Below are 27,387 nucleotides of genomic sequence, written 5' to 3' on the forward strand. Positions count from 1 at the left end.
TTTACACAATTGATGTGTGTATGGATTGGGATAACAGTTGTATGAGCCCCTAATAAAATGTTTAAAAAAAAAAGAAAAAAAAGAAACCCTAGCTGGGCCATCCATTTATGACCGAGAAAGTAACATTTTGCATGCATTCCATGTAGAGCACCCACTGCAATTGAGTTGATTCCATCTCATAGTGACCCTATATAAGATGTTTGAGGAACAGATAGTCTCTGTCATCTCTATGGGAACAGATAGCCTCATCTTTCTCCTATGAAGCAGCTGGTGGATTTGAACCTCTGACCTTCAGTTAGGGGTCCAATGCTTGTCTGATAGCACCAATAAGGCTCAATAACTCATAAATACAATTTATATAATGTTCTGAAAAATTTTGATTTCAGGATTAGATTTCATAATTAAATATTTATTTTAATGTTGCATTTAACCCTTTCAGATAAAACAAAATAGGAACTTTCCTTTATTTCAAGTGGAATAAATTTGGGTTAATTCTGATTTTGTGAAGAGTGCTACTTCATGAGTAATCAGGCATCTGCTATATTCTTATAGTAGTGAAAATATTCCTATTATAAGTTTTGGCATTATATACTGATATTTTATTTCTACTTTGTATTTTAAAATATACTGAAAAATGTATTTGTGATAGATCATAGGTATTTGTATCATAGCATTCATTTGTATTTTCTTCTGTGTTTTAAGTAGAATTGTTTAAATCCTTAGAAAGGTATTCTGTTTTGATATTGCCTTTTCCCCATATAATTCTTGATATCGTGTTAATTTTTAAAATATGACTTGCAGAGGAATTTAACAAAGAAACTGGGCAGGCCCTTATTGGAATAGAAACATTACCACCAGACTTAAGAGACTTTGTTGAGGAAGATAACCAAAGATTTGAAAAAGAATTAGAAGAATGGGATGCACAACTTGCCCAGAAAGCACTGCAGGACAAGCTCTTAGCGTCGCAGAAGCTGAGGGAGTCGGAGTCTTCTGTGACGACAGGTTAGTCCACTTTTATTAAACTATGTTGAATTATCTGGTTTTTCTTGGTGTTTTATTATGTGAGCATAAGTCCCCCCAGTATTTGCTACTAGGATTCCAGTTTGTAATGCCTGGGTTTATTCCAAACTAGACCTGTTTAAAACTGTCTCTGGGATCAGGGGATGTCTACAGGGAAGTTATCTCAGCAATATACTTATCTTAGTCAGATCAAAATAGTGGCTTCTGAGATCTGCTGGGCTGCTTCAATCTCAGGCAAAATGTTTAGCAATTGTTCTTTGCAGATTCCAAAAGGTTCCTCTTGAGTGATTACCTTGGAGGGCACAGGATGATCATGGGGGTCATGTTGAAAATTTAAGAAAAGTGAAATAGCTTGGTGAAGAAAAGACCAGGAAAGTTGCACTGAGGGGTCCCCCCCCGCCCCGCCGCCCATCACACAACACACCTGTTTATTCTTAATTACAGAAAGAATTACTTAATTATAAGAACTCATTTGGAAACCTTACCCAATCCTTCCTATAGGTCTGGTGTTGCCCCTTCATACTTTTTTTTTGTTCCCACAACTCAAAGAACATTGAAAAGGAACACAATATGAGTCCTTAAGGATGGTAAAACTGCGGTTATGATGTTTAAATCAGAGTACAGAATTCTTCTGGGGTTAGAGAGATGAAAACTCTCAACATACCTAAAAACTTACTGAAAATTTTCTTAGTTGAGTGTAGTATTAAATTAAAAGTGATGCGGAGGTGGGTAGGGTGCCAGCCCCACCCGCTGCTTGAACTCACTGGTTCAGTAATACTACTTCTGGGTTCAGTAATGCACAATTGTATGGTTGAGATATATAAATATTATATTAAAGTCATCGAGAGCATGAGAGATAATACAGTAATACAGTCAGACATATTACATGGTAGCATTGCTCACCTCCGCCCCGCTTGGTGGTCCTCGTGGGGGAACCCGGCTGCCAGAGCAGGAGCCGCCTCCCTCGCGGGAGCTGCCCTCTTGTCCACCGCCCTCATGGGAGCAGCCCTCACGGGAAGCAACCCTCCTTCCTTAGCCGCCCTCTGCCAGCCACCTTTGGCCAACCACCTTATTTATTGCTAACCATGCATCATATTACTTTAGGGGGATCTGATTACAGAGTCATACATCACAGAAAGGGGCAATACAATTCATTCTAGAACAAGTTTGATCACTCTGGTGTCTCATATAATAAAACAGACAACTACTATTCTGGGAGGCATGCAAGTCCCCTGATAGCAGACAATAACCTAAGTCACAGGGAGGGGTAGCAACATAGGCAATACAATCAATAGGAGGGGGATGACCTAGGGGTGTGCCTGTATTTGTTATGGGATAAACAGTGGTGTCTGCTTGATCTAGATAGCTGATACTAACCTTGGTCATCCTTGGGCGGGTTTGCCCTCTCTGGTATCTCCTGCAAGTAGACAGACCACCACTATCCTTATCAGAAGGGAGTGGGTCTTATTTAGGGTGAGTCAGACTAATAGTCTAGCCACTATAGATGGCTGGTGTTAAGGAGAATAACCTCTCACCTATTTTCGCTGCCTAATGAACAGTTATTCTCAAGCTGAGTCTGACATATATTTTGGGGAGACAACTTAAGAGAAATCCTTCTGTTCCTCACAGTTGAGAAGTGTGTAGACCTCAGTGTCCAAAATAAAAGGTTGACATTTGGGGAGTGGTGTGTTTTCAAAAAGTTTCTATGGTTTTATAGCAGTGCTTTTGGATTTATGCTCATAAAAAGATTTCTCACTGGGAAAAAAAACCCCAACACTTAAAAACTATTTTAAGAATGGAGAAGCAGTAATTATCATCTGGAATTCTACCAATTATCGATAGCCATCGTGACAGTTTAACCCTTTTGCCAGAAGCTACGTACGCATGCGTGCTTTGATCAAGACAAATTAGTGGAGTCCACCTATCCTACCCTGGCTTGTCTTGACCAGAAGCAGAAGCTGCCATAGGACAACACAAAATCCACTGTGCCTTTTGACTCTTTCAAAAGTCTTAAAATTAAAAACAAATAAACCAAAACTTGAAATATGATACATTTCAAGAAAATACATAGAAATATAAATAATTAATCAAATTAATAAAATATTCTGATCATTAGTGATAGAAACAGTAATGTATTCAGAGCAAATACTATTGAAAATGAATAATATGTGTTGTAGCAGAATTAAAAGTAAAATACATTTGACCTTTTTATTTTCCACTAGAACACTTTTCATTGCCACTGCCACTAAATTAAGAATATATTTTAAAGGTTATATATTTCTGGCTACAGAAGAAGTTCTGTTTCCTTAATTTTTATGAGCTAAATTAAACTTGGATATTTTCCTCAAAAGTGTTGATGTCACTTCAAACAACAAAGCAAAACAAGCAAAAAAAGAAAAAAAGAAACCCTTAACGCTGAGTAGATCTGTTTTAATAACCTTGTTATAATGCCTTCACTGTGTTGTTTTTAAGAAATATTTCAGATTTTGTTGTTTTATTTAAGCTTGTATAGTGATTCTCAAGCAGCATTCTTTCAGTGGGTTTCGACATCATCAAGAGAAGGCGAGGAAGCGTTGTTTCTGCAATAGAAGATTTGTGGTACCACAATAGAATACTGCTGAGTGATGCAGGCATGTGTAGATTGATTATTCCAGAGTTGCATTTTCTTTTCAGATAGCTTGAATACTTGAGTCTGTTATTGATGGTAAGAAGCAAATGATTCAGATTTTTAAAAATATGTCAGCAAACTTACCAATCTTTTCATACTTAAGAGTTATACAGGTGTTTTATTGGCATTTTACTGGAGTATTCTAAACCACCATTGTCATCTCTGGTGAGCTCTACCATTTCCTAGGACCACATTTTCTACCTATATACCAAGGGGCCCACCATATAAAACAGATGGGACTGTCTGAGTTAACAAAAAAGTTTGATTCCAATGACTGTTCCCCCAGGTGTGGAAATGAAATGGCTCAGTTGGCATCAAGAGATTTCTGAGATCCTCCATAGTTTATTGTTAGCTGCCGGCAAGTCAATTTGCAACTCTGAGCAAGCCCACATGACCGGAGAGAAATGTCTGCTAGTGTTTCCGAAGCTGTGAGCTGTATGAAAAGCACTCCCATACACTTACTGCCTGTTCGCTGAGCAGTCAGATGCTGAGATGTTGCACCGTCAGGGCTCATTCACCACAGTAGTTGTACTACAAAGGGACTTCAAAAGGCTCATGGAAAATTGAAATTTAAAAATTATGGATATTTTTAATGAACATTTTAGGCCCCCTCATGATGTTTTCTTTTATTGTTTTTTTCCTCCCCACCAATTCCATTTACTTATAATTTTATCCATTGTCTTAGAGGGAGATCCTTCTTCCCAAACCATTCCCACAGCTCCTTCAAGATGACACTCCTAAGGTTTTCTTCCCTGAACTTTCACGTACTCCATTTGCATTTGGCTTTCTCATGCTACTGTTAATGGGAGGAAGATATTATATAATTAGTGTAAATAGTGGTACTGAGACATAGGTCAGTCCTCCATTCATAGGGTTTTTTTTGATTCATCCATATTTTGTGGTATCAAACTATTCAATTCTATGGAGTCTTCTCTTTTCCCTGTCTGTTTCTCATAAATTCTATAAACTATTTGTTCCTACTAATTCAAACTGATAATATATTCCCTATGAGTATTTCTATATGATAAAGATTTGTCAACCTTTCCCAGCCTTTTAATTTTATCTTGTCTCTTCTTGACCAATATCTTTTACTTCTGTCATGTTTTGATTGTAAACGTTAAATAATTTCAGTGTTTTGAAATTAATACTAAAAATAAATAGTATGTAGATATTTTATATATGAATTTCTATTGCCTTGGTAGCATATTGGGTTGGGACACATTGGGCTGGGATGTACAAGATCCACATTTCAAAACCACCAGCCTCCCCATGGGAGAAACATTAGGCTTTCTACTTCTATAAAGAGTTATAGTCTTGGAAACCCACAGGGCAGTAGTTTTATCCGATCTTAAAAGGGTCCCTATGAGTCAGCATGCACTCCCTGGCAGTATTTTTGAGTATTTAAAATGGGCATCCTTATACAGACACACTTCTGAAAGGAATCAGAATATTTAAAGACAAAAAAAGAAAATGCTTCATTCACATATCACTATTATGTTAATGATCCTTTTAGACTAGGTTTACTGTCCTTTGTTTATTGATATATGCTTTTTGTTTGATTAGTAGAAATAGAATTTATAAGGTATAAATGTAGGATGAATTTTGCTCTAAAGATTTTTATTTCTAACACTATATCATTGTTCATGTTAAGAAACTCGTCCTCTGTTGCAGGGGATTTAACAGATCACAACTGAAGAAGAGAAATGGCTACTGTTTATGGAATAATTTTATCATTGGTAGAAAATTTTATTTCAGTGCCCTCAGAATTTTCCCATTTCTTTTGCATTTTCAAAATAAGCAATTTGTCTAACTTGTTATAATACTTTTAGCATCTCAGAGAGAACTTGTATATAAATTTCTGGGGTGTTATGATCAGGGAAAAGTATAAAAAACAGAGGGAAACCTTGGCCTTAAAATCCATTAGAGTGATTTATCTTACCTTCTTGCAAATCTTCCTAATAAAGCCATAAGGCCAAAGCTGTTAAACTCCAATTTCTTCTGAGTAGTATACCAAATAAGAATATTATATTTATCAAATTAGTATTTTCCCCTATTTTGCTGACATGTGATCAAGAAATCTGGGTGCCATTCATAGAACCATTTCTTGTCTCCTGAAAGTAAAATAAGTATTAAGTAGTGGGAAATTATTAATTGGGCCATCTTGTGATATCTTCCTAGATTTTCTTTTACAAAGAAAACCTTACCTGGACATTTTTGTTTGACTCTCTAAATAGTAGATTTTTACTAAGGATTTGCCGTTCAAAATTACCCAGGAGAATTTTTCCTGAGTACAAGGGGTGTAACTCCATCTAAGATTGCCTATGATATAGTAGACTCAGAAATTCTTGGAGGAAGGGTCCAGAATATGCATTTTAAAATAGATGTACATAATTCTGAGGTATACCCTAGATCTAGGATATGTTAGTTATACAGAGACATTATCCTGATGAAAGAAGAGTTCTGCCTGGGATATTACTTTATTTGTATTCTTATCTTACTCCAAAAATACTCAAGGCCCTTGTTACCCCCCCCCAAAAAATCCTGAATTATCTCCTCTGGGTAGTAGGTAAGCATTTCTTATTTTCTGATTCAGCTTGCTTGTTTAGTGAACATGTATTTAATCTTTTGGTTTAACAAAGTGTGAAGCCAAAACGTACTATTTTGTGTATATATGTGCTCTGATATAGTTTGATATAATTTATCCAACATTACATGACTGTTAGCATTGTGAATTTCATCTAATGTGGGTTACTCCCCATTTCTATTTAACATTTAGGGGATCTTCCTTTTCTTATGGCATTGCTCATGAACCATCATTTGAAAAATATTCTCTTAAAATTAGTATTCTTACCATTTTAATAAGACTTTTCTCCTTTCCCAAAGTCTCAACAAATCCCTCTCGGGTATTTTGCAGCATATTCTTTGAGTTTTTCCTTGTCCTGGAAGACCCTGACCTCACCATCCATCTTAATGGATAACTTAGCAGGGTACAGGATTCTGGGGGAGGCGTTTTTTTTTCCTTCAGCTTTTGGAAGATGTTGCTCCATTCTCTCCTCCTCTTCCTGGTTTCTCCTGATAGATCTGAGCATATTCTTACTTGTGCTCCTTTGTATGTGATTGTCTTCCTTTCTCTTGCTGCTCGTAAAATTTTTTCTTTTTCCTCGAAGTTGGATATTTTTACTATTATATGTCTTGGCGTGTTCTTCTTGGGGTCTAGTCTAGCTGGGGTCCTTTCTGCTTCTTGTATGAGTACCTGGTTCTCCCTTGTTAGGGTGGGAAAGTTTTCTTCCAGGAATTCCTTTGCTATCTTGATTGTTGGCTTGTATGTTTTGTTGAGTTCAGGGAGACCGATACTACAAAGATTATTCCTCTTCATAGCATCTGTCATTGATCTCAAGCTATCTTCTGCTTCTTTAATTTTCCTATCTGACTGTCTATCTCGGTTGCTTAGTTCTCTTTGAGTGTCCTCGAGGTCGCTGATATGGTTCTCTGCTTCCTCAAGCCTAATCCTAAATTCTGTGACCTTGTGTGTGGCTTATGCTACCTCCTCTGTTAGCTCCTGCAGTTCCCTTTGGTGGGTGGACTTCATCCCCTCTATTGTGGACTTCATCTCCTCTATTATTGTATCCTTGTTCTGGGTTGCTTCCTTCAGCTCCTTTATTACTGCCAGTAGACTTCTGAAGATTTCCTTCTGTGGCAGATCTGTATCTGCTTTTTCTATGAGAGACGTTAGCTCTGCTACTATGTTTTGTCTCTCTGTTTTTTATTGTTGGGAGTGATGTGGTCTGTTGATTTTTCCTCGATCCTTTCATAGGCCCCATGTTTCTGGGAGGCCTGGGGGCCCTTATGTGTGTTACTGTTAGGGATTCTCTCAGGTGGTTGCCTTTGACCTACTTACTCTAAGGATGTGTCAGAATGCTGTGTAGGCAGACTTCCCCGTAGGCTTGGTGACTAGCAGTGGTGAGATGTTTCAGCGACTGGAGTGGGGGATGTGGCCTCTGTGAGTGCCTTTTGGCTGCTTTGACCTGGTTTATCAGGGTACCCTTGGCAGCCCCCCCTCTTTTTTTGTTATTTAGTATCAAAAAAGAAAAAGTTAAACATTTTAAAATACTAAAAAAAACCAAATTTTTTAAATTGGGGCGAGGAAAAAGAAAAAGAATGGAGAGGGAGGAGGAAGGAGAATCTAAAAGAGGAGAGAAGAGAAGTGATAATAGTGAGAGTAGGAAAAGAAAATAAAGAGATAGAAAGAATACCTATAGGAAAGGGGCAGAAGAGAAGTATTAGCAATAGTGAAAAAGGAGGAAGAAAAGAGTGAAGAATGTTTAGTATTAAAAAAGAAAAAGTTAAAAATTTTAAAATATTAAAAAAAAAAGTTTTTTTTAATTGGGGGAGGAAAAAGAAAAAGAATGGAGGGGGAGAGGGAAGGAGAAGCGATAAAAGAGGAAATGAGGCTTGATAACGTCCGTGAGGCTGGAGGGGTTCCAACTCTTCCTCCAGGAAGCGGGGTGTTGTACCCCCTTTATGTAGGGTTCCACAGATGCTGTGTGGGATTATTTGCAAAGGCCAGAACTCTGGCTTTCCCTAGTATGTCTGCCCTGAGCTGTACATAGCACCACAGCAGGGGTGGGGGGTGGGGTGTTCCCACAGCCTGGTCTAGGGCCCCAGGGCCGGCAGGGCCTCCACAGCTATGTGTAGAGTCACTGAAAGGGAAGCTGGGCTTATTGTCCTATCTAGGCTGCTGGTATTCTACTTCTAGTTCAGAGCCTTTTATTTTTATTTATTTATTTTTTATCCCCTTGGTCGGCTAGACTAAAATCAAGTTAATTTGTCTGCAGTTCAGTGCTACTTAAGACTGAGGCTTGGAACTGCGCGTCTTTGTTATGCAAAAAGCCTCCAGGCCCTGCAGCTGGAAATCCTCAGCTAGGTTAATTCACGTGCTGATTTATGTTAAGGACCCCAGCCCAGGTGCTGTTTGCCGCTGCTGGGGGAGGGCTGCAGTTTGAGTTATTAACCTACAAAATATATTTCACCTTCTTTTTTATTTTTATTTTTCAATACCTGTGATGTGCTCTGGATTGGCAGCTGTCAGGCTGGTCCCCAGAGGGGCAAATCCAGTTCATGGGGGGGGGGGCTGTTTGCGTCTCTGCAGATTGGAATTGGTTATGCTCCCTGAATTCCGCTTATTTTCTCCCACACCGCGGTCTACTTCAGGTAGTAATCTGCTTTTTCTTCTATTCTAAATCATGGCTACCCGCCCACGCCACTCCCCAGGCGGTGAGCACAGGGCGGCCAACAGCGCGGAGAGCTCCGCGTGGGGTTCTCTGTGGCCGTACTGTCCCTTCGAGGCGGCAGCCGGGAGAAACCGTGTCTGCGGCCGAGCCGCTGCTAACGCGGGCTCGCAGAAGCTAGAGCGTATCAAAGCGTTCTCGGTTTGCTTTGTGAGTGGAAATCGCACGCAAAAAAAGAGATTCAGGAGAGACCCTAATACCCTAGTTCTAATTTCTGGACGCCACCTCCCCGTTCCCTTCGCCTTACCTCCCAATTTTCTGGTCTGGCAGCAGGAGCTCTGGATGATGCGTCCTATCGGGTCCGGAACCAAAGAACTACTCAACAAATCCCTCTCATACAATCTCTGTATCAACTGTTATCTTCTTCATCCAAATACTAATTTATCCTTACTGCCAAATTTGTCATTTCCCTTGTTATATTCTTATAGTGCTTTGCATATGCTTTTCCTTCTGCCCAGTGCTTTCTCATCTGCAAGATAATCCTCTGCAAATCCTGCAAAATGCAGCTCAGTTGGCATATCTTCTAGAAAGTCTTTCTTAGCATGCACCGTCATCTGTCATGTGTATATTGAGTCCACAGTGCTTTTAGATTTGTAGTCTCAGAAATACAGCGTGCAGTTCTACCCTGTCCCTACAGGGTCACTCTGAACAGAAACTGCTTGATGACAGCGATTTTGATTTTTTTAATTGTTATTATAATTGAGTGGACATTTACTGAACATTTCTTAGAATAAGTGGTTTTATTTTTAAAATTTTAGTGTCTAGCTTCGTACTGATAATGGTACAGACTCGAGAAACATGTGAATGCAGTTGTAGTTGTTACGGCAGTCTCTCGGCGTTTGACATCCTTCTAGGTTTTAGGCAGAATCACTCTGCACTACTCGTCCCATTGCTGGGCTTAAGAATTCTTTGCCCTGGTGATTTACAGTGGATTTGATGAGATTCCACCGCCACACACCCCTCCCTGGAACTGTAAAGAAATGTCAGATCAAATAGGTTTTTTGTTGTTGTTTTTTTTTTTTTATGCTTATAGTTTCAGCAGGAGCTCTGGTGGTGGAGTGGTTATGCCTTGAACTGCAAGCCACACCATCTGCAGTTCAAAAGCACCAGCCAGTCCACGGGAGAAAGACTGAGCTTTTTCCTCCCATAAAGAGTTACAGTCTGTGAAACTCACAGTGGCAGTTCTGTTCTGTCCTACAGGGTTGCATTGACTGGATGGCAGTGAGTTTGTTTGCTTTGATAGCTTTAGGCTCAAGAATTCCCAGTGACAACAGTGGGTTACACATTGGGCTGCTAACCAGAGAGGTCAGTAGTTTGAAACCTCCAGCTCCTCCACAGGAGGAAGATGAGGCTATTGACTCCTGTAAATATTTTGTTTCAGGAACCTACAATGGAGTTCTACCCTGTCCTATAAGATCATTGAGTCCCAAACGAATGGTTTTTAATTTGAGCTTTATGTTCACATCCTAAAATCACTCTGACATTTTCACTGTTATGGTGACGAGAAACATTATTCAAGCACCATTGTGTCTTGCCTATATTTCTCTCATCCCTTCATTCGCCTCTAGTTTTACTCTGCTCTCTAATTCAGTCTTCACAACCTAATAATAGCCAAAGGAAAAACCTAAAGTTGCCATGATATTTAAAATCTTTTGCACTTGTTGTTATACTCACATTTTCATGTGACTTCAAGGCCCTTAATGAGTTTATACTTACTTATATTGCCTCTTACCATGTCTCACCTACTGTACTGCGTGTGCTCTAGCCATTCTAGACTAGTATGCATCCTACCCAAGCTTGCTACCTGGGCTCTTCATTCTCCCAGCTGACAAAACGAGCTAGCCGTCCCTCAGCCTGAACATCTTGTATCCTATATTCCACAATCTAAATTCACTGCCACCACCAGTTTTATTCCTAGAATGCAGTATATCACAATTCATTATAATGGATATGAATATTTCGTAATGGATTTCTCCATAACTAACTACAAGCTTCATGGGGCAATGGCTGGCTATTTTTGTCACAACTGGATTTCCACTGTCTGGCATATCAATGCTTAATTTGCATTTGTTAGCTAAGTAAATGACTAGACGTGTACTTTAAAATTATACTAATATTTAATCACATTTAACTTTGAGAAATTTTTAGAACTACTAGAATAATGGATAGGATAAGAGTAGTCCTATCATGTACCACCAGGTAGCTGAACAAGGACCTACTTAACCAATTCCAGTAGCATCATAGAAGATTTTAGTGTACTTTATTATTCCTCATAAGCATTTATACATGATGTATCAATCAATTTTTTCAATTAAGTTTTTATATGTCTGTTCTGTGCCACTTACTGAAGAATCAGGATCCTCGGCCTGGAGTTTCTTGTAGTCTAACAGATGACATGCCTTTATCCCAGTACTTAAACAGTAATTATGTTTTCATTGTGCTACCTGCTGTGGAAAAGAACTAAGTTACTCTAGAGTGCTGCTCTCATCTTGAGTGGCTTTTCTGCATAGAGGACAGTTAGTAATATCTAGCGACACCTTGGAGAGATGATGGAGAGCCGGTAGTACTACTGTCGTCTAGTGGGTGGGTGCTGGAGGACAGCCCCCCACAACAAAGCATTATTCAATTCAAAACGTCAGTAGTGCTGAAGCTGAGAAACTGTCCTCTAGCTTTATCACTAGGGAGCTTAGTCTGCAGTAGTCAGAAGTACTTCATAGGGAAGTGGCACTGTAAGAGAACAAGCAGAAGTTACTTATTGGAGTGAGAGGTCGTAGGTTAGAATATAGACAGAAGAAAAGTACGTGGAAGGATTTGAAGGGCACATCCACATTTGGCGTATTAGTAAAGCCCCAAACAAAAAATATACATGCCTGCATGTGTCCCTTTGTGCAAAGGATGAATGGCACAAAAGGATTTTAGTGAGATAGGCAGACATCTACTAAGCAGAGGTTCTCAACCTGTGGGCCGCGGCCCCTTGGAGGGGGTATGTGTTGAAAGACCCTTTCACAGGGGTCACCTAAGACCATCAGAAAATACATTATGATTTACATTATGATTCATAACAGTAGCAAAGTTACAGTTAAGAAGTAACGGAATAATTTTATGGTTGTAGGTCACCACGACATAAGGGAACTGTGTTACAGGGTCACGGCATCAGGAAGGTTGAGACCCACTGCACTAATGTGAAGCTCTGCAGGTCATGAACTATTTTGAAGTTGTCTATAAAATGAACTTTATAATGAATACATTGTTGGCCTTTCAGAGTACATTATTAATTAAATGAGTCAGTTTTAGTGGACAGGTTGAGTTGTAAAAAAGGATAAGTTAAAGCATTGCTAAAAAATCATAAAAAGTATTATATACAAATATTAAAATGTGTAGTTGTTTTTCAGCATAGCCTCCACTAGCTCTGCATGCTTTTGAAGCTTTTCTATATCTCTGTAACCTGTTACTAAAGAATTCATAGCTCTTTGATTTTAAATTATATCAAAATATGTTCCTTTAAAATGTTCTTTGAGTTTGGGGGACAAAAATAGTCCAGGCTAGGAGGGCAAGATCAGGTCTGTAGAAGGGATTATTAAGTAAGATTTTCCAATAAAATTCTCACAAAAGCCTTGCTACCTGCAGATTCAGTATTACAGGGGGGGGGGGGGGGGGCGGTGGGTGAAATCCTTATCGCAATTCTCCTCACTGATGTCCTCGTGAATGCAGTTTTCAGTTTTATTTTTCCTACCATTTAGTGATGAAGGCCATAGTTTCCTGTTTTCACCAGTTTATATCAGACTAGTCATCCTGGCCTTTTTGTTGTTATGATTTTGAGCTTTGTTCCACATTTTTCTCCCATTCTATGCATGATTCTGTTGTGATCCCATTTAGATTGGTTAACAGTTACCATCTAGTTCTTCTGGTTTCAAGGTGTTAAAACTTTTTCATCATAAGCCCCATGCTCATCCTGTGCTCTTTAAGAAAGTTTTAAAAGTTACTCCTGTGGGGTCCCTAAACCCTCACTATAACCTTCTAAATTGATCTCTCTGCTTTGAATCTAAGTCACCTGCAGGTCTCAGAAGCCAGTGGTTTGTTTGGACCTTGTTTTAAAAGGCACCCAAAGGAAACTCTAAGAATAATGTACATTGAAAGTGCACATCAGGATCTATCCTCTGATAATTATTTTGAAGATTATTTTAATTTAAACAGTAGAGTAAAATGGGTTGTTATGTAAATCAGAATGAATAGAAATAAGGAATATAGATTCATCTTAGTATAGACTCTCATTGGTTTGTATTAGCTACACAATTGACTCTTTTCTCATGAAGCACAAACAGGAGAAGCAGACTATCTAGAGCAGCCATCACGAAGTGATTTCTCAAAGCACTTGAAAGAAGAAACGGTTCGAGTAATTACCACGGCATCACATGAGCATGAAGACAAAAGCCCTGAAACAGTTTTGCAATTGGTAAGAACTTTTCTTTTAGCTTTTTGAACACAACCATGTTGACAGCATGTCCTAGCAATGTACCGGGGGGTGAAGAGGAGTGTCATAGCGAGTGATCTGCCTACGAGTCAGAGACGTAGGGTCAAGTGACAGTGGACCAGCCACCTAAACCCAAGGCGATGGCTTTCTAAACAGGACAGAGGGCTTAGTCTTCCTCTTAGTGGCTTATGATAAGTCATAAGTGCATTGACCATTAGATTTTGAAACTTTGAAAGAATATTATCAAATTTATCAGGATTCCACTCTTTCTAACACTCTCTCCAGTTAAAGTTTTATTACATTAGAGGAATTAGGAATTTAAAGTTTTAAATTCAATGAATTTGACATTTGACAACAAAATTACTATGTGCTCTAGGTTGAGAATAATACAGGATCTGTATGATCTTATGATCTTACCAAAGCTGTTTTATACATATTTCAATGGGGTGCCCTGTATAAAAACGAGCATTCTCATCTTAATATACTGTACTTCTCAGGTATGTCTTTCTATAGCATTGAATTAAATTGAGCACATTCAAATTGTAATATTATTGATATATCATACAAAAAATATGTATTTCAAGAACTTAGAACTACAGAAGAATATGCCATAGTTGTTTGTCTTTTTTTTTCCATCTGCACAAGCAGTCAATCCTAATGTTGGTTTCATGACAGTTAATTTAAGTATTTGAATTTTCCCCTGTTAGAAAACTAGAAAGAAAAGTATATCTCAAAATTTTAGGTTGCTGAATTTTATGCTATCCAAGTGACTTTAGCATGTAAATTTCAATGAGGTCTTTTAACACAGTAAGATTTTCATTATCCAAAAATTTCAATAACTAGATTATTTTTGTTCATGATGCTGATGAACTATTAATCAGAAGTTAAGTTTTTAATTTATATTGGGACGTTTTGGAACATATATTAATACATAATCTTATCAAAGCAAACAAAATAACTGCCAATAATAGATTACTGCCATTAGATTTATTATACTGAGATTCCCAACATGTCTTAAAGACTTCAAGTGAGCTCTGATGAACATCTCTTGGCGCTAAAGCATTTCATGGCGCATGTTTCCTTTAATGAATCTGTGGTATCTGTTTCTTGGGCGATGGCAGAAGAGGGAAACGCTCAGACAAGAGGAGGAGCAGAGTGGTATGTAGGTTTAAGAGAAACATTTTTGCTTGATATCAGAACATTTTTCCAGGGCCCGTGCCAATTGGGATTTTATTTGTTAGAGCTTACATTGGGTCACTAAGCTGGAATCGACGGTGGCAGTGAGTGTGATGTTAGCGAGTTTTTACAGTTTACGTCATAGCTAGAACATCCATTCAAATCCAATCAGAAGAAATACAAAAACAAAACATTATAGAATTATACTGTGTATACTCGAGTATAAGCCGACCCAAATATATGCCGAGGCATCTAATTCTACCACAAAACTGCATTAAAAATGTGCTGAAAAACTCGGCTTATACTCGAGTATAGTATACGTTTCCTACTTATATATGATTTAAATTCCCAGAAATTAGCACTTAAATTTTGATTCCTTAGTTCCTTTTTTATGAATGTTGTCTTGTAAACTACCAACCAACTTTCACTCACACAGGAAAGTAAGAGGCTAAGGAGAGAATATGACACGTGTTTTTCTCATTTGTTTGCCTTTTAAATGGTGCCCAAGGTTGGTCCTATAGTCTATATAAATCTGCAGAATATATACAGATGTACTAATATCATATCTTTGTCACAAGAGGCTTGTGATTCTTGGTTCATGGCCAAGTGATTAAAAAAAAATCAAAACCTGTTGAGTTGATTCCAAGTCATAGCAACCCTATAGGACTGAATAGAACTGTGCATAGGGTTTTCCAGGCTATCTGCATCTGTACAGAGGTCACGTCCCTCCACGTGGAACAGCTAGTGGGCTAAAACTGCTGACCTTTCAGTTTGCAGCTGAGTGCTTAACCAATGCACCAGCAGGGCTCCTGGTCAGTTGTTTAGGATCACAGTAATCACCTGTGTTTGGCTTTTCTCATTCAATCCTATAGCATAAATAGATCCTTAATTGTGTAGGCTGAAAACATCTTTAGACTGAATCAGATGGCTCTGAGTTTTCAAAAGAACCTGGGTGTAGTTGTTAGTTCTTTTCCTTTACTTAAACCTTAACTATCTTAGGAATATAATGTTATTAAGTTCCAACTATAGTATAAGAACGTCCTGGAAAGCTTAGAATTGGAGAGATTTTCCAAATGTTTTAATAGTCTGAACTTTGAAAGAATGTCATCAGTATTTGAAAAATTCAGAAAAGTAGACCTCAGGAAAGAATACACATTTTCACTGTCAAACATAATCATTGTTAATATGTTGGTATGTGTTCTTTGCTTTTATTTGTATACACAAGTTTTGGATTTATTTTCCATAATTGGCTTATTAAATATGCAATGTTATAACTTGCCTTCTCTTTTTGACTCACCTAACCTTATCACTGTATCTTCCTGTTATTCATATTTTATAAAAAATAATTTAATGACTGAATATTATTCCATTGAGTGATTAAATTTTTATTTACTTACCTCTTCCCCTATTGCATATTTGTTTTTACTTTTATATTCTTATGATCTTTTTGAAATAAAAATTTTCATATTTCTGATTATTTCTTTAGAAATAATCCACCGTATTTGAGTAATTAAATTAAGGCTGTGGACATTTTTAAAGCTTTGGCCAAGGAACTATAGTTAAAAAGCTTCCTAACAACTCTGATGAGACCATTTATTTATTATTTTTAACTTGAATAGTTAAAATTTTACTAATTAATACATTATTTTGTATAACATTAACTGAAAATTTTGTTATAGCACTGAACAATCAATGTTAGTTTTTCATAAACTGTTTGCAAAGGGCCTGTCAGGAATAGAAAAAAAAATCAATATGCATATAGTAATATTTTCCTTTGTGAACTCCAAAAATATCACCCTTGAGTTCTTTGTGGGGAAAAAAAAAAAGTAGTAGTGGTTTAGGATTACCTTAACTTAATGAGAGGAGCCCTGGTCATGTTGCGGCTTATGAAACTGCTAACTTGCAAGGTCAGCAGTTTGAATCCCCCAGCCACTGCGCAGGAGAGGAGCAGTTTTGCCCTGTCCTGGAGTGTCTCCGTGAGGCAGAATTGGCTAGATAGCAGTGGGGATAACGAAACTGAATGAACGGATGCATGAAATGAATGTGATACCTCAGAGTTGTGCGCCAAGCTTTCCTTGTTCACGTGTCACCATGTGATCAGCATTGTATTGCTTACACTCTTCTTTAGTAACTGGATAGACTTGCAAAATATTCCCCTAAGGGCTCGCTCTGGCCCTTTTTGAAATGGAGAGATGGCTCTATCTTGGTTTTGAATAACTCAGGAAAAAGTTTCTAAATGCAGATTTGTTTTTTCAAAGGGAATAAATATGTTTTTGATTTTCTTTAAAGGATCAGTTTTTAAAATAATACTTTTCTTAGTTGCTACTTTAATTAGATAAATATATGTTTTCTGTTTCTAGCATGCTATTACTTTGGATTGATTTGCTAGTGAGTAATTCTTCACTAGAAAGTCAGGCAAATTCCTGAATTTACCTCAGAAACCTTTCTCTTATATGCTGGAGAACTTTAAAATTTCTAATTAAATTTATCATTGGCCAAGCATATGGCTAGTGGATCTATGTGATAGTCCTATTTGAGCTAAAATTATTTAAATATAGGAATTAAAAGTAGCATACTAAAGTAGTATAGTGTAATATTTGCTAAGACAGGGTATTGTGTTAGTTGATTATTATCCCTCATGATCACAACAACTATACAAGGTGTCTATTTACATCTAAGAACCTGAGTATCTAAAGAAAGTAAGAAACATTTTTCTAAAGTTTTGGTTAAAAATAACTTTTTAAAAAATGTACCAGTCTTAGCCATTAGTTTTCCTTTATTGTTGAGTTACTGACATTGACCTTCTGGAAAACCAGAAGATAGATATTCATGTTCTGAATTTTACTTATATTTAAGATTGAAGTAAAATCCCTTAAATTAGTCTAAGTAAAAATGTCTACTTTATGTCAGAACTGTACTTGGGAAAAAATTTTGTTCTTAGTAAAACTGTTCTTTATGGTGCAAACTGAAATTACTTAAGCAAACTGCTTTTAAACATCGTGAGTACTTTTAAGCTCTGTTAGAGGTAAATGGGGACATACGTAGTTATAAATCTATTCAGTGAAATGAGACCTGTTTGGGATTACTGGGTTTGTTTTCTTTTAAACCTAGCCATCAGCTATATAGACAGCCTTACTAAATACAGTATTCGTATTTTTTATTTGTATGGGTTTATAGTCTAAAATGATTTGGGGGGATAGGAAAAAAATTGTGTTGGAGATGGAAAGAAAGCTGTCGATTTTTTACTATTACCTGATTGATGCATTTGTCTCCGATATTCACTTGTAGGTGGCTTCATTGATGGACATATCTTAGGAAACTAGCAAGTCTATACACTCAAGCATAGCTTCCCACTGTTCTCTTTTCTCACGTTGATACTGATTTTTTTCTGCAGAAACCTGAAAATGCCACAAGCCAACCACCTTCTAACCAGCAAGTTGTAGAGGTGGCAAATCCTCCTGTAGGGAAATTTATGATTGAGTCAAAGGAGGGAGGTTATGATGACGAGGTACCTTTATTATAGCCCTCTGCACCATTCCTCCTTATTTTTCTTTCGTGTGTGTGTGTGTGTGTGTGTGTGTGTGTACTGATAACAAGAAAAGTACTGTGGGCATGCGTGCACTCTCACATTTACATCTCCCGCACGTAGCTTACAGCTCTGCCATCAGCAGTCTGAAATTAACTTACCAATTGCTACCAGGACTTTGGATTTTAAATGCAAATTTAATTACAAAACCTAAAGAATTTAACAAAAGGATAAGTTTATGTTTCTGGAATTCCTTTTTATAAATATAAAAAATAGATCACTCTCAGGTTAATGGCTTTGAATAGAGTTTGTTGAGTTTAATTATAAACTTATTTTGTTTTTCTTTTTTTGCCTTACTTGAATTTATATAATAGTGGGCTCAATATTTTCATCCAGTAAATCTTACCGCATCAGTGCAAAGTAGGTAATTTCTATTTCTGGTTCTGCGACTTTTCTGTGTGCCTGTGAATCAGATGACTCACTGGCATTACTGCATGCGGACAGGTGTCGGCAGTGGCCTCATGCTGTTCTTCCTTTTACTCTATTTAGGTAGTTTTTCAACAACATGGAGGCATTTTCACTTCTAAAGATATGGTTCTTATGAATCCAAATGAAAATGTTGTTATCCTAGGCCATCATGTTATTTCTTATTTTTCTGCTTTCTCTCTGAGATTCGTAGGGTTATTCTTTTTTAATGTTAGGAGAGCCATTTCTGAATACTAAAAAGAAAGAAAAAAAAAGACCATGTATTGGGGAGGCTGAACCTTTGAGAAAAAACTTGATGGATTCCCTTATTTGTTACTTTTTACTGGAATAGACAAGTGAGAATTGAACATATTTTAAATTTTTCCAGGTAACGTTTTTCCAGATTTATTCCAAAGTTGTATTTACTAAACACTGTTAGTCCCCGATATCAAAAATTTTCTGATGACAATGGATTTCACCATGCTAGCATATGAAAACATGAGCTATAAAAATAATATGAAGCAGTTTAATGAGGTAGCGCCTTGTCAGAAGGGTTTTTCTTGCTTATATAATGTTAGATATAATGCTCACTGTTTACTTCCAATTAAATACAGTTAATAAGCTTTTAGTGCATGATATAACGTGTGTAATATCTTGGCTTGTTCTAAGAAGATAGCTTCATGGGGCATTGAACTCATTTGCTTTGCGGCAATTTTGAAATATAAACGACTGAGAATAAGTTACTGTGAAGACAAAGAAGTGCTTTAGTAGTAGTACATATTCCAAAGAACGTTTTATTATGTTATTAGCTCTTGAAAATTAGAGCAAGTGACCTGTTTTTCATAAAAATATTTATTGATTAAGCAGCTAAGTGTTAAATGTGTGTAGTTTTAGAGCGATCCTTCTGGAATTGTGATTTATCTTGTAATAGTATTTTTCATGCAAGTGCTTATGCTACTAGAAGATGTGGGGTGTGGGTTTTGTTTTTGTTTTTTAAAGAATCAGACAGACTTTAACAGTGCATGTGCCTTGGAACATATGGATACAGGGCTGCTGCTTACACATGTGTGGGCTTTAGAGTTGTGCAGGGGTACCCAGCCAAAAGACTTAAGTAGAGTTAAAATTGAACTCACTCTTAAAAACACATTTTTTTGATTTGTCTGTCTAAAGAGGAGTACTTAGTAAACTTTTCTCAATTCAGAGGCTGCCTTTTTGCAGTTTGCATAAAGGCATCCCATGACCTAGCTGTGGCCCTGTATGGATGGTTTTAAAGATACTTACATGCATATCAGAAATCCATTGCTATACTTTTAAAAAAAAGCAACACTGGACTTGTGAAACACAAAAGAGCTTTTATCTTGCATGTAAATTAATTGGTTTTTTATTTTATTTTTATGTTAACAATTCAAAAACTCTTACTTTAAATCCCTGTGGCAGATCATGATGACACCGAACATGCAAGGTATTATCATGGCGATAGGTAAATCCAGGAGTGTGTATGACAGGTGTGGTCCTGAAGCAGGGTTCTTTAAGGTACAACTAACATTTTCATTTTCCTACTTTAAAATTGAAATTTTAAAAAATGCATTATTTCTTCACTTTTCTTCTTTATAAATGCTTTATTTCTTCATTTAATCTCATTTACCTGTATAATTTTCCTTTCCTATCTTAGCCATGGCTACCTGATTTTTCTTGGGAGAGAAGGGGTTGACACAAGGAGGGGAGTGTTCTTTCATACATATATACAAGACTGACATATTGTATTTTAATCCAGATCATTTGATAATATATTTTATTTGCATTTTATTAGTTGTTAAAATATAAATATGTCATAAATATAATATATAATAAATATAGATATAAATATAAAAATATATTTTATATTTTAAGAAAATAAAAGGAAATTAGTAATGTAGAAATGTAACTGCATTATGTTAATTTATTTTATCATTGTTAACTATACTGGTTCATATTATATTTTTTCTTGAATTTTTATTTGATATAAGTATTCTTCATTTTTGATATATTCAATAATTTATTACTATATACTTAAATTTTTCTGTTTCATAGCCATCTTTCCCCTCATAATTTTAAATATCCTAGTCATGTCAACACATATACTACCATCAAGCTAAACCACTACTCTAGGACTAGGTCTTTTTTCCCTGTAATACCATATCTTTTCAATATTTTTGCAACAGTAGTATTTTCACACACATGAATGCTTTAAAAACACCATTTATGTCTTAAAAAATTTTTTTAAGCAACTGTATTGAAATGTCTTTCACTTACAATAAACTCCGCCCTCTTTCCTTTGGCTTAGTTATTGTTTATGACTGTCAAGCTGATTCTGGTTCATGTACTCACTTGTGTGCAACATAGAATTCCTTAGCTTTCAGAAGCAGACCTGTCTCCTGCAACACCCATAGTTTAGTTTGAGCTACTAGCCTTTCAATCAGGTGCCTAACCATTTGTGCTATCCAGGGACTCCTTTCATTTGGCATTAAAATTCTAAAACTGCCCACAGTATGGGGCATCATCAACCCTGTTTTAACGTTTTCCTGTCCTGTGGTACATATAGCACCGACCTACATTTTCTGCTTTGGGGGTTTAGTGGGAAACTCTTCTCCCACTTTTGTATGTACTGCCATCTAGTGGAGGATTGTAGCTGTGTAAATCTGAAGGATTGTGCCTCATCTCACAGACCACGGCATCAGCTATCTTGTGAATATGATTCCTATCTATTCTTAAGTTATTTGTTGTTTACAGTGCCATTGTAACTTTTTGGAAAATTATGTATCAATAATGAATTGGAAGTCTCATGCTTATTTTATTACCACAAACACCTACTTTAAGGAATTCACTTAGTTGCCCATAGTACAAGTAATAGTCACTGATTTTCATTGGTGATAACTTTCAATTATTTTGTCTCATCTTTCCAGAATTTGTTATTGTTGTAAGGTGATCCTATGCACAACACAACGAAACACTGTCTAGTCCTGCACCACCCTCACAATTATTCCAACATTTAAATAGCAGCCCTGTACTTTTATAATGATCAAATTACACACTACAAAATTTTGTGGGTGATAAATGAGCTGTAAAAACTTTTTGCCCATGCAAACAAAAACATTTTATTTGCTACTCAATATTGAGCTGTGTTATTTTACTTTTTTTCACGTAGCTTTTGTTTGCCTTGGATATGCTCAATTCTGTTTTTGGCTCGCTAGTTTTCTATGCCTGTTGCTGGTTGACTTGAAACACTCAATCTGTTGCTCTCAGTCTGTTCTTAGTGATCTGCTCTGGAGATTTATGACCTGCTCTGGCCTAAGCTGTTGCTCTTTATTCCTGAGAAATAACTAGTGTATTGAGATCTCCTTTCACCATCACCTCGGATGATTTTTATGCCCATTATCTTCCTCTTGTTTGGCTAACTCACCTATTCTGATGGAACAGTTAGAAACTAGGAGCTATGAAAACAATAAGAAGCAGGTTTGTGAGCAGTTTCATATAACTCAATCTAATAATCACAAAACCTTCCTTTCTGCTTTCTTATCTCTTTAGGTTATGTATGTTGGTATTGGTCTGCATTACTGTTAGGTTAATTCTGACTCATAGTGACCCTATAGGACCGACAATACAATTGCCCCATAGGGTTTATAAGGTTGTACATAGTTACAGAAGCAGACTAGACAGACATTTTTATTTTTTTAACTGGAGAAACACTGGTAATTTTGGACCTTCAACCTTTCAGATGATGCTTTAGCCCCTGGCTCCTTGGAATGAATATAGGCACACACAAAAAATACTATCTTTAAGAAATTACAAATTTCTTAAAGTAAACTAGTTAAATTTCTAATTTCTAGTTAAGAAATTACAAATTTCTTAAAGTAAAATTATGTTTTTAATCAGTTTATTAGGGGCTCATACAACTCTTATCACCATCCACACATACATCAATCGTGTAAAGCACATTTGTACATTCATTGCCCTCATCATTTTCAAAACATTTGTTCTCCACTTAAGCCCCTGACATCAGGTCCTCATTTTTCCCTTCCCTCCCGGTTCCCCCCTCCCTCATGAACCCTTGATAATTTATAAATTATTATTTTGTCATGTCTTGCCCTGTATAATGTTTCCCTTCACCCACTTTTCTGTTGTCCATCCCCCAGGGAGGAGGTCACATGTAGATCCTTATAATCGGTTCCCCATTTCAAACCCACCCTCCGTATACCATCCCAGTATCGCCACTCTCACCACTGGTCCTGAAGGGATCATCCACCCTGAATTCCCTGTGTTTCCAGTTCCTGTCTGTACCAGTGTACATCCTCTGATCTAGCCAGACTTGCAAGATAGAATTGGGATCATGATAGTGGTGGGGAGGAAGCATTTAGGAACTAGCGGAAAGTTGTATTTTTCATTGTTGCCACATTGTACCCTGACTGGCTCGTCTCCTCCCCGAGACCCTTTTGTAAGGGGATGTCCAGTTGCCTACAAATGGGCTTTGGGTCTCCACTCCTGACTACCCCCTCTCTTTCACTATGGAAAGATTTTTTGTTCTGATGATGCCTGATACCTGATCCTTCGACACCTCGTGATCGCACAGGTGTGCTTCTTCCATATGGGATTTGTTGCTTCTAAGCTAGATGGCCACTTGTTTACCTTCAAGTTTTTAAGACCTCAGCCACTATATCTTTTGATAGCCAGGCACCATTAACTTTCTTCGCCACATTTGCTTATGCACCCATTTGTCTTCAGCGATCATATCATGGAGGTGAGCACACAATGATATGATTTTTTGTTCATTGATACCTGATCCCTGATCCCTTTGGCACCTCGTGATCACACAGGCTGGTGTGCTTCTTCCATGTGGGCTTTGTTGCTTCTGAGCTAGATGGCTGCTTGTTTACCTTCAAGCCTTTAAGACCCCAGACGCTATATCTTTTGATAGCCGGGCACCATCAGCTTTCTTCACCACCTTTGCTTATTCACCGGCTTTGTCTTCAGCAGTTGTGTTGGGAAGGTGAGCATCATAGAATGCCAATTTAATAGAAAATAGTATTCTTGCATTGAGGGAGTAGTTGAGTGGAGGCCCAAATATCCTTCTACTGCCTTAATACTAAACCTATAAATATATGCACATAGATCTATTTAAAGTAAAATTCTTAAAGTAATTCATGACTATAATTTAGAAGAGTAGAAAACTATCCAAGTAGAATCACTTGGGGTTTTAACTGTGCAGTGGGTTCCCAGTAGCTACATGAGAACAAGGAAGGACGTCCCATGTACAGAGAACTTAGTAAGCAAAGGCCTTACTTAACGCAGTTAGAAAGACTAGCCTACATCCGGAAGGTGTCCATCTTGAAGAGTGATGAATCAAGATTGATTCATGTATCTGGCTAGATTATCTTGTTGAATTTCTAGTGAATGACAAGTATATACATATGTTTACAAAGTTCCATCTCTAATGACCAATATCACTTTTTATTTTGTAGTAGTATAGTGGCTTCATTATAGGGTCTCTAATAGTAATTAACCATCATAGCAAAAAAATATGACAAAGACACACTTAATCTGGAGCTGCGCTCTGAGGAAGTAGTATGAGGCAAGTTGAACAACTCAGTAGTGCCAGCTTTGCTTTTAATAGCAGAGTGTGTACAGCTCTGCTAAATATACCAGCCTGGAACATCTGTTGAGAATATGGGGGACCGGATATGACTCCCAGTACATTTTAAAACTCAGAAAGCTTCTAAAATGGAAGTTTATAAATAAATTACTAAAGGAATGGATTTTTCTTGATGAAAAGTAGAAGGGTTCTTAATGCGTGTGTTTTTGTCTCTACCAATTTAGTAGATTGAAAATACTGTTATCTTGACAGTCTTTTGTGAACATCAGGAGAATCCTGGGTCAAAATGACGATGCTAAGCAACATTTTTTTTTCTTTTCCAAATAGTAAAGGAAAGAATTTTAAAAACTTTTAAGGAAGCATTAAGTGTGTTGGAATCTGAAATGTCAATATTTAATTAATTTTCATTGCTTTTTTTTTTAATCTATGGCAGTACAATTTTGAAAGGGGAAAACGGTTTTCAAATGAAAAGCATTTTAATCATTTGTATTAGCTATAAAGACAGTTATCAAGCTAACCTATATATTTCAATGAAGTATAATATATCAAGATTATTTAAAGATTTTCAGTTGTGGTTTTTCCATCCTGTAAAATACAACTGGAGAGGTGGTTTCTGGATGACCAAGAATTATGCAAAAACACATGCATTTACAAAGCAAGATAAAACTGTTTTCCAAGCAGAATGGATTTTTTGGTGTATATTTTGGAAATGTGTATACACCCATTTTTGTGAGTGTGAATGTATGTGTATGTCAGATTGAGTTAGAATTTTTATGTCTTATGCAAGTAACTATTAAAAAATTATTTAATTGTATGCATGTCTTGTGTACAATATTTGATAATTAGGTCTCTATCCTAAATGAGCAAGTAATTTACAATTCATTGCAAGATATCCTATAAATAACTTGCTCATTTGTGAAAACATGCATTGGTGTATATATAGAATTTATTATATCCCATTACAATTAATTACAGATTCTGAAATGATTCTGCTATTGAGAAAAAGTAAGCTCAAACATTAATGTAATAATAGGGATAGGATGTGGTAAAAATTATTCAAATAAATTGAAACATTGATGAAGCAACAAAGGGTTCTATAGCATTCAGTGCTAATTTCAGGAATATTTTTTTCCCTTATTTGCATCTAGTCATTTCAAAGCTATTTGTAGTACTGTTACTACATGTTCAGGAACCAGCCATTTCTTTCAACTATGGATTTTCTCAGGACCTGTTATATTTTCTCTAATTTGAAAGATTAAAATATATATCATAATGATATTAGAGAGATAATTTGGTTATGAAAAGTTAGCCTATCAGTAATCAAGCTATGAGAACACATAAGTTTGACAGAAATAGTAAGTTTAGATTTAGTCTACCATTTCTATTTTTTGAAAACAAAAGGAGGATTGTATTGTCAGTATTTAGGGGGAAAAATTATCTGTGATTTACAACCTTATTTGTAAAACTTAAAGGGGAAAAATCCAGAAAAACTAAAGGAAAAATGATTAAGTTACAATATTGGAGAATTTTAATTATTATAATTAACCAAAATTGGCGTTTTTATTGTATTTTCTAGGCAATAAAGCTGGAGTATTCCAGATTGGTTGCGTTGGCCCAAGAAGATACCCCACCAGAAACAGATTATCGTTTACGTCATGTTGTGGTCTACTTTATCCAGAACCAGGCGCCCAGAAAAATCATTGAGAAAACACTGCTAGAGCAATTTGGAGATAGAAATTTGAGTTTTGATGAAAGGTAATTTGAAATGAAATACCTAATTCATATACTCAAAATTGTCCACTTTTATTTTCTAACGCAATACTTTTCAATGTTTATTTTACACAGAAACACATTTAAAATAAGTACAACATAGTATTTGACTTTGCCTAATTTGAGAAGCTGCTTTGGGATTTTTCTGGAGTCTGTTCTCGTGATCTTTTAAATTTTAGACTGAAAAATAACTTCAATCATTTAGTAAATTTTATTTGTGAACCAAGGTACTAAGCTAAACAATTGAAGTTTACTCAGAAGAGCGTGTAAGTATACTCAAGGACTTCCTAGTAGGACTCAGTACTATAAAGGGCAAACAAGGAAGATATTTTTATTCTGTTATATAGACCTTTAGAGGTGATCATTTTTGCTATAGGTAAAGGCAGTTATCCTGTATTGTAGCATGCTTAGTAGTACCCACACATCTATAGAACTGTTATATATGGATTATGATGCTGCCAAAAGAACAAACAAACCTGTCTTGGGAGAAGTACAGCCAGAATGCTCTTTAGAGGCAAGGAGGGTGAGACTTTTTCGCACGTGTTTTGGACATGTTGTCATGAGAGACCAATCCCTGGAGAAGGACATGCTTGGTAAAATATAGGGGCAACAAAAAAGGGGAAAGAGTTGACAGTGGACGAATGGATGTGCTCAAACATAAAAACAATGGTGAGGGTGGCACAGGACTGGGCAGTGCTTGCTTCTGTTGTACACCGGGTTGCTGTGAGTCAGGACCAATTTGATGGTACCTAACAACACACTTATATCTGCTAGATTCCAAGAGCATCTCCTGGATCTTGAAAACTCAAAATGTTTATATTGTCAATTGAAAGCAAAACCACCCCTGTGTTGAATGGACTGGAGAAAAGTATTGAGCAAATATATAAATAGTACCCTCTAACAATTCGAGGAAGGAGCCTTGATGGCATAGTAGTTACACATTGGATCCACAAAGTCAGTAGTTCAAAACCACCGGCCTCTTCCAGGGAGAAAACAGGGCTTTCTACGCCCTGTAAAGAGTCTTGGAAAATCTCAGAGGCAGTTCTGCCTCATCCTAATGGGTCACAATGAAGCAGCATCAACTGTAAGGATTTCTCAGAGCTGGGAGGCAAAGGGTATTTATAGAGCTCTAGATAAAGACATGTACATATACAAATATATTATATCAGGATGGGGAAATAGATCTATGAACCTACATCTATAGGTTTAGTATTAAGGTAGGAGAAGGACATTGGGCCTCCACTCAAGTACTCCCTCAACACAAGAATACTTTCTTCTAGTAACTTGGCATTCTATGATGCTCACCTTCCCGACACAACCGCTGAAGACAAAGCGGGTGAATAAGCAAATGTGGTGAAGAAAGCTGATGGTGCCCGG

At 36.8% G+C, this 27,387-nt stretch overlaps 1 protein-coding gene across 3 annotated transcripts in view; it reads left to right on the forward strand.

The window, feature by feature from the left end:
- USP25 (ubiquitin specific peptidase 25) overlaps positions 1 to 27,387 on the forward strand; it is a 168,866-nt gene that overhangs the window by 122,657 nt on the left and 18,822 nt on the right. The window contains exons 17-21 of one of the 3 annotated variants that reach the window (XM_013006906.2): positions 802 to 1,002; positions 13,290 to 13,429; positions 18,018 to 18,131; positions 20,052 to 20,147; positions 25,817 to 25,995. In XM_013006906.2, coding sequence (XP_012862360.1) covers positions 802 to 1,002; positions 13,290 to 13,429; positions 18,018 to 18,131; positions 20,052 to 20,147; positions 25,817 to 25,995 — 730 coding nt within the window. The remainder of the gene's footprint in view (positions 1 to 801; positions 1,003 to 13,289; positions 13,430 to 18,017; positions 18,132 to 20,051; positions 20,148 to 25,816; positions 25,996 to 27,387) is intronic. The other 2 variants (XM_004711310.3, XM_004711311.3) reach the window with 2 other exon arrangements.

This window comes from Echinops telfairi, unplaced genomic scaffold (assembly GCF_000313985.2).
Source record: "Echinops telfairi isolate 266 unplaced genomic scaffold, ASM31398v2 ScPeMD7_7469;HRSCAF=8507_0, whole genome shotgun sequence".
NCBI lineage: Eukaryota > Metazoa > Chordata > Mammalia > Afrosoricida > Tenrecidae > Echinops > Echinops telfairi.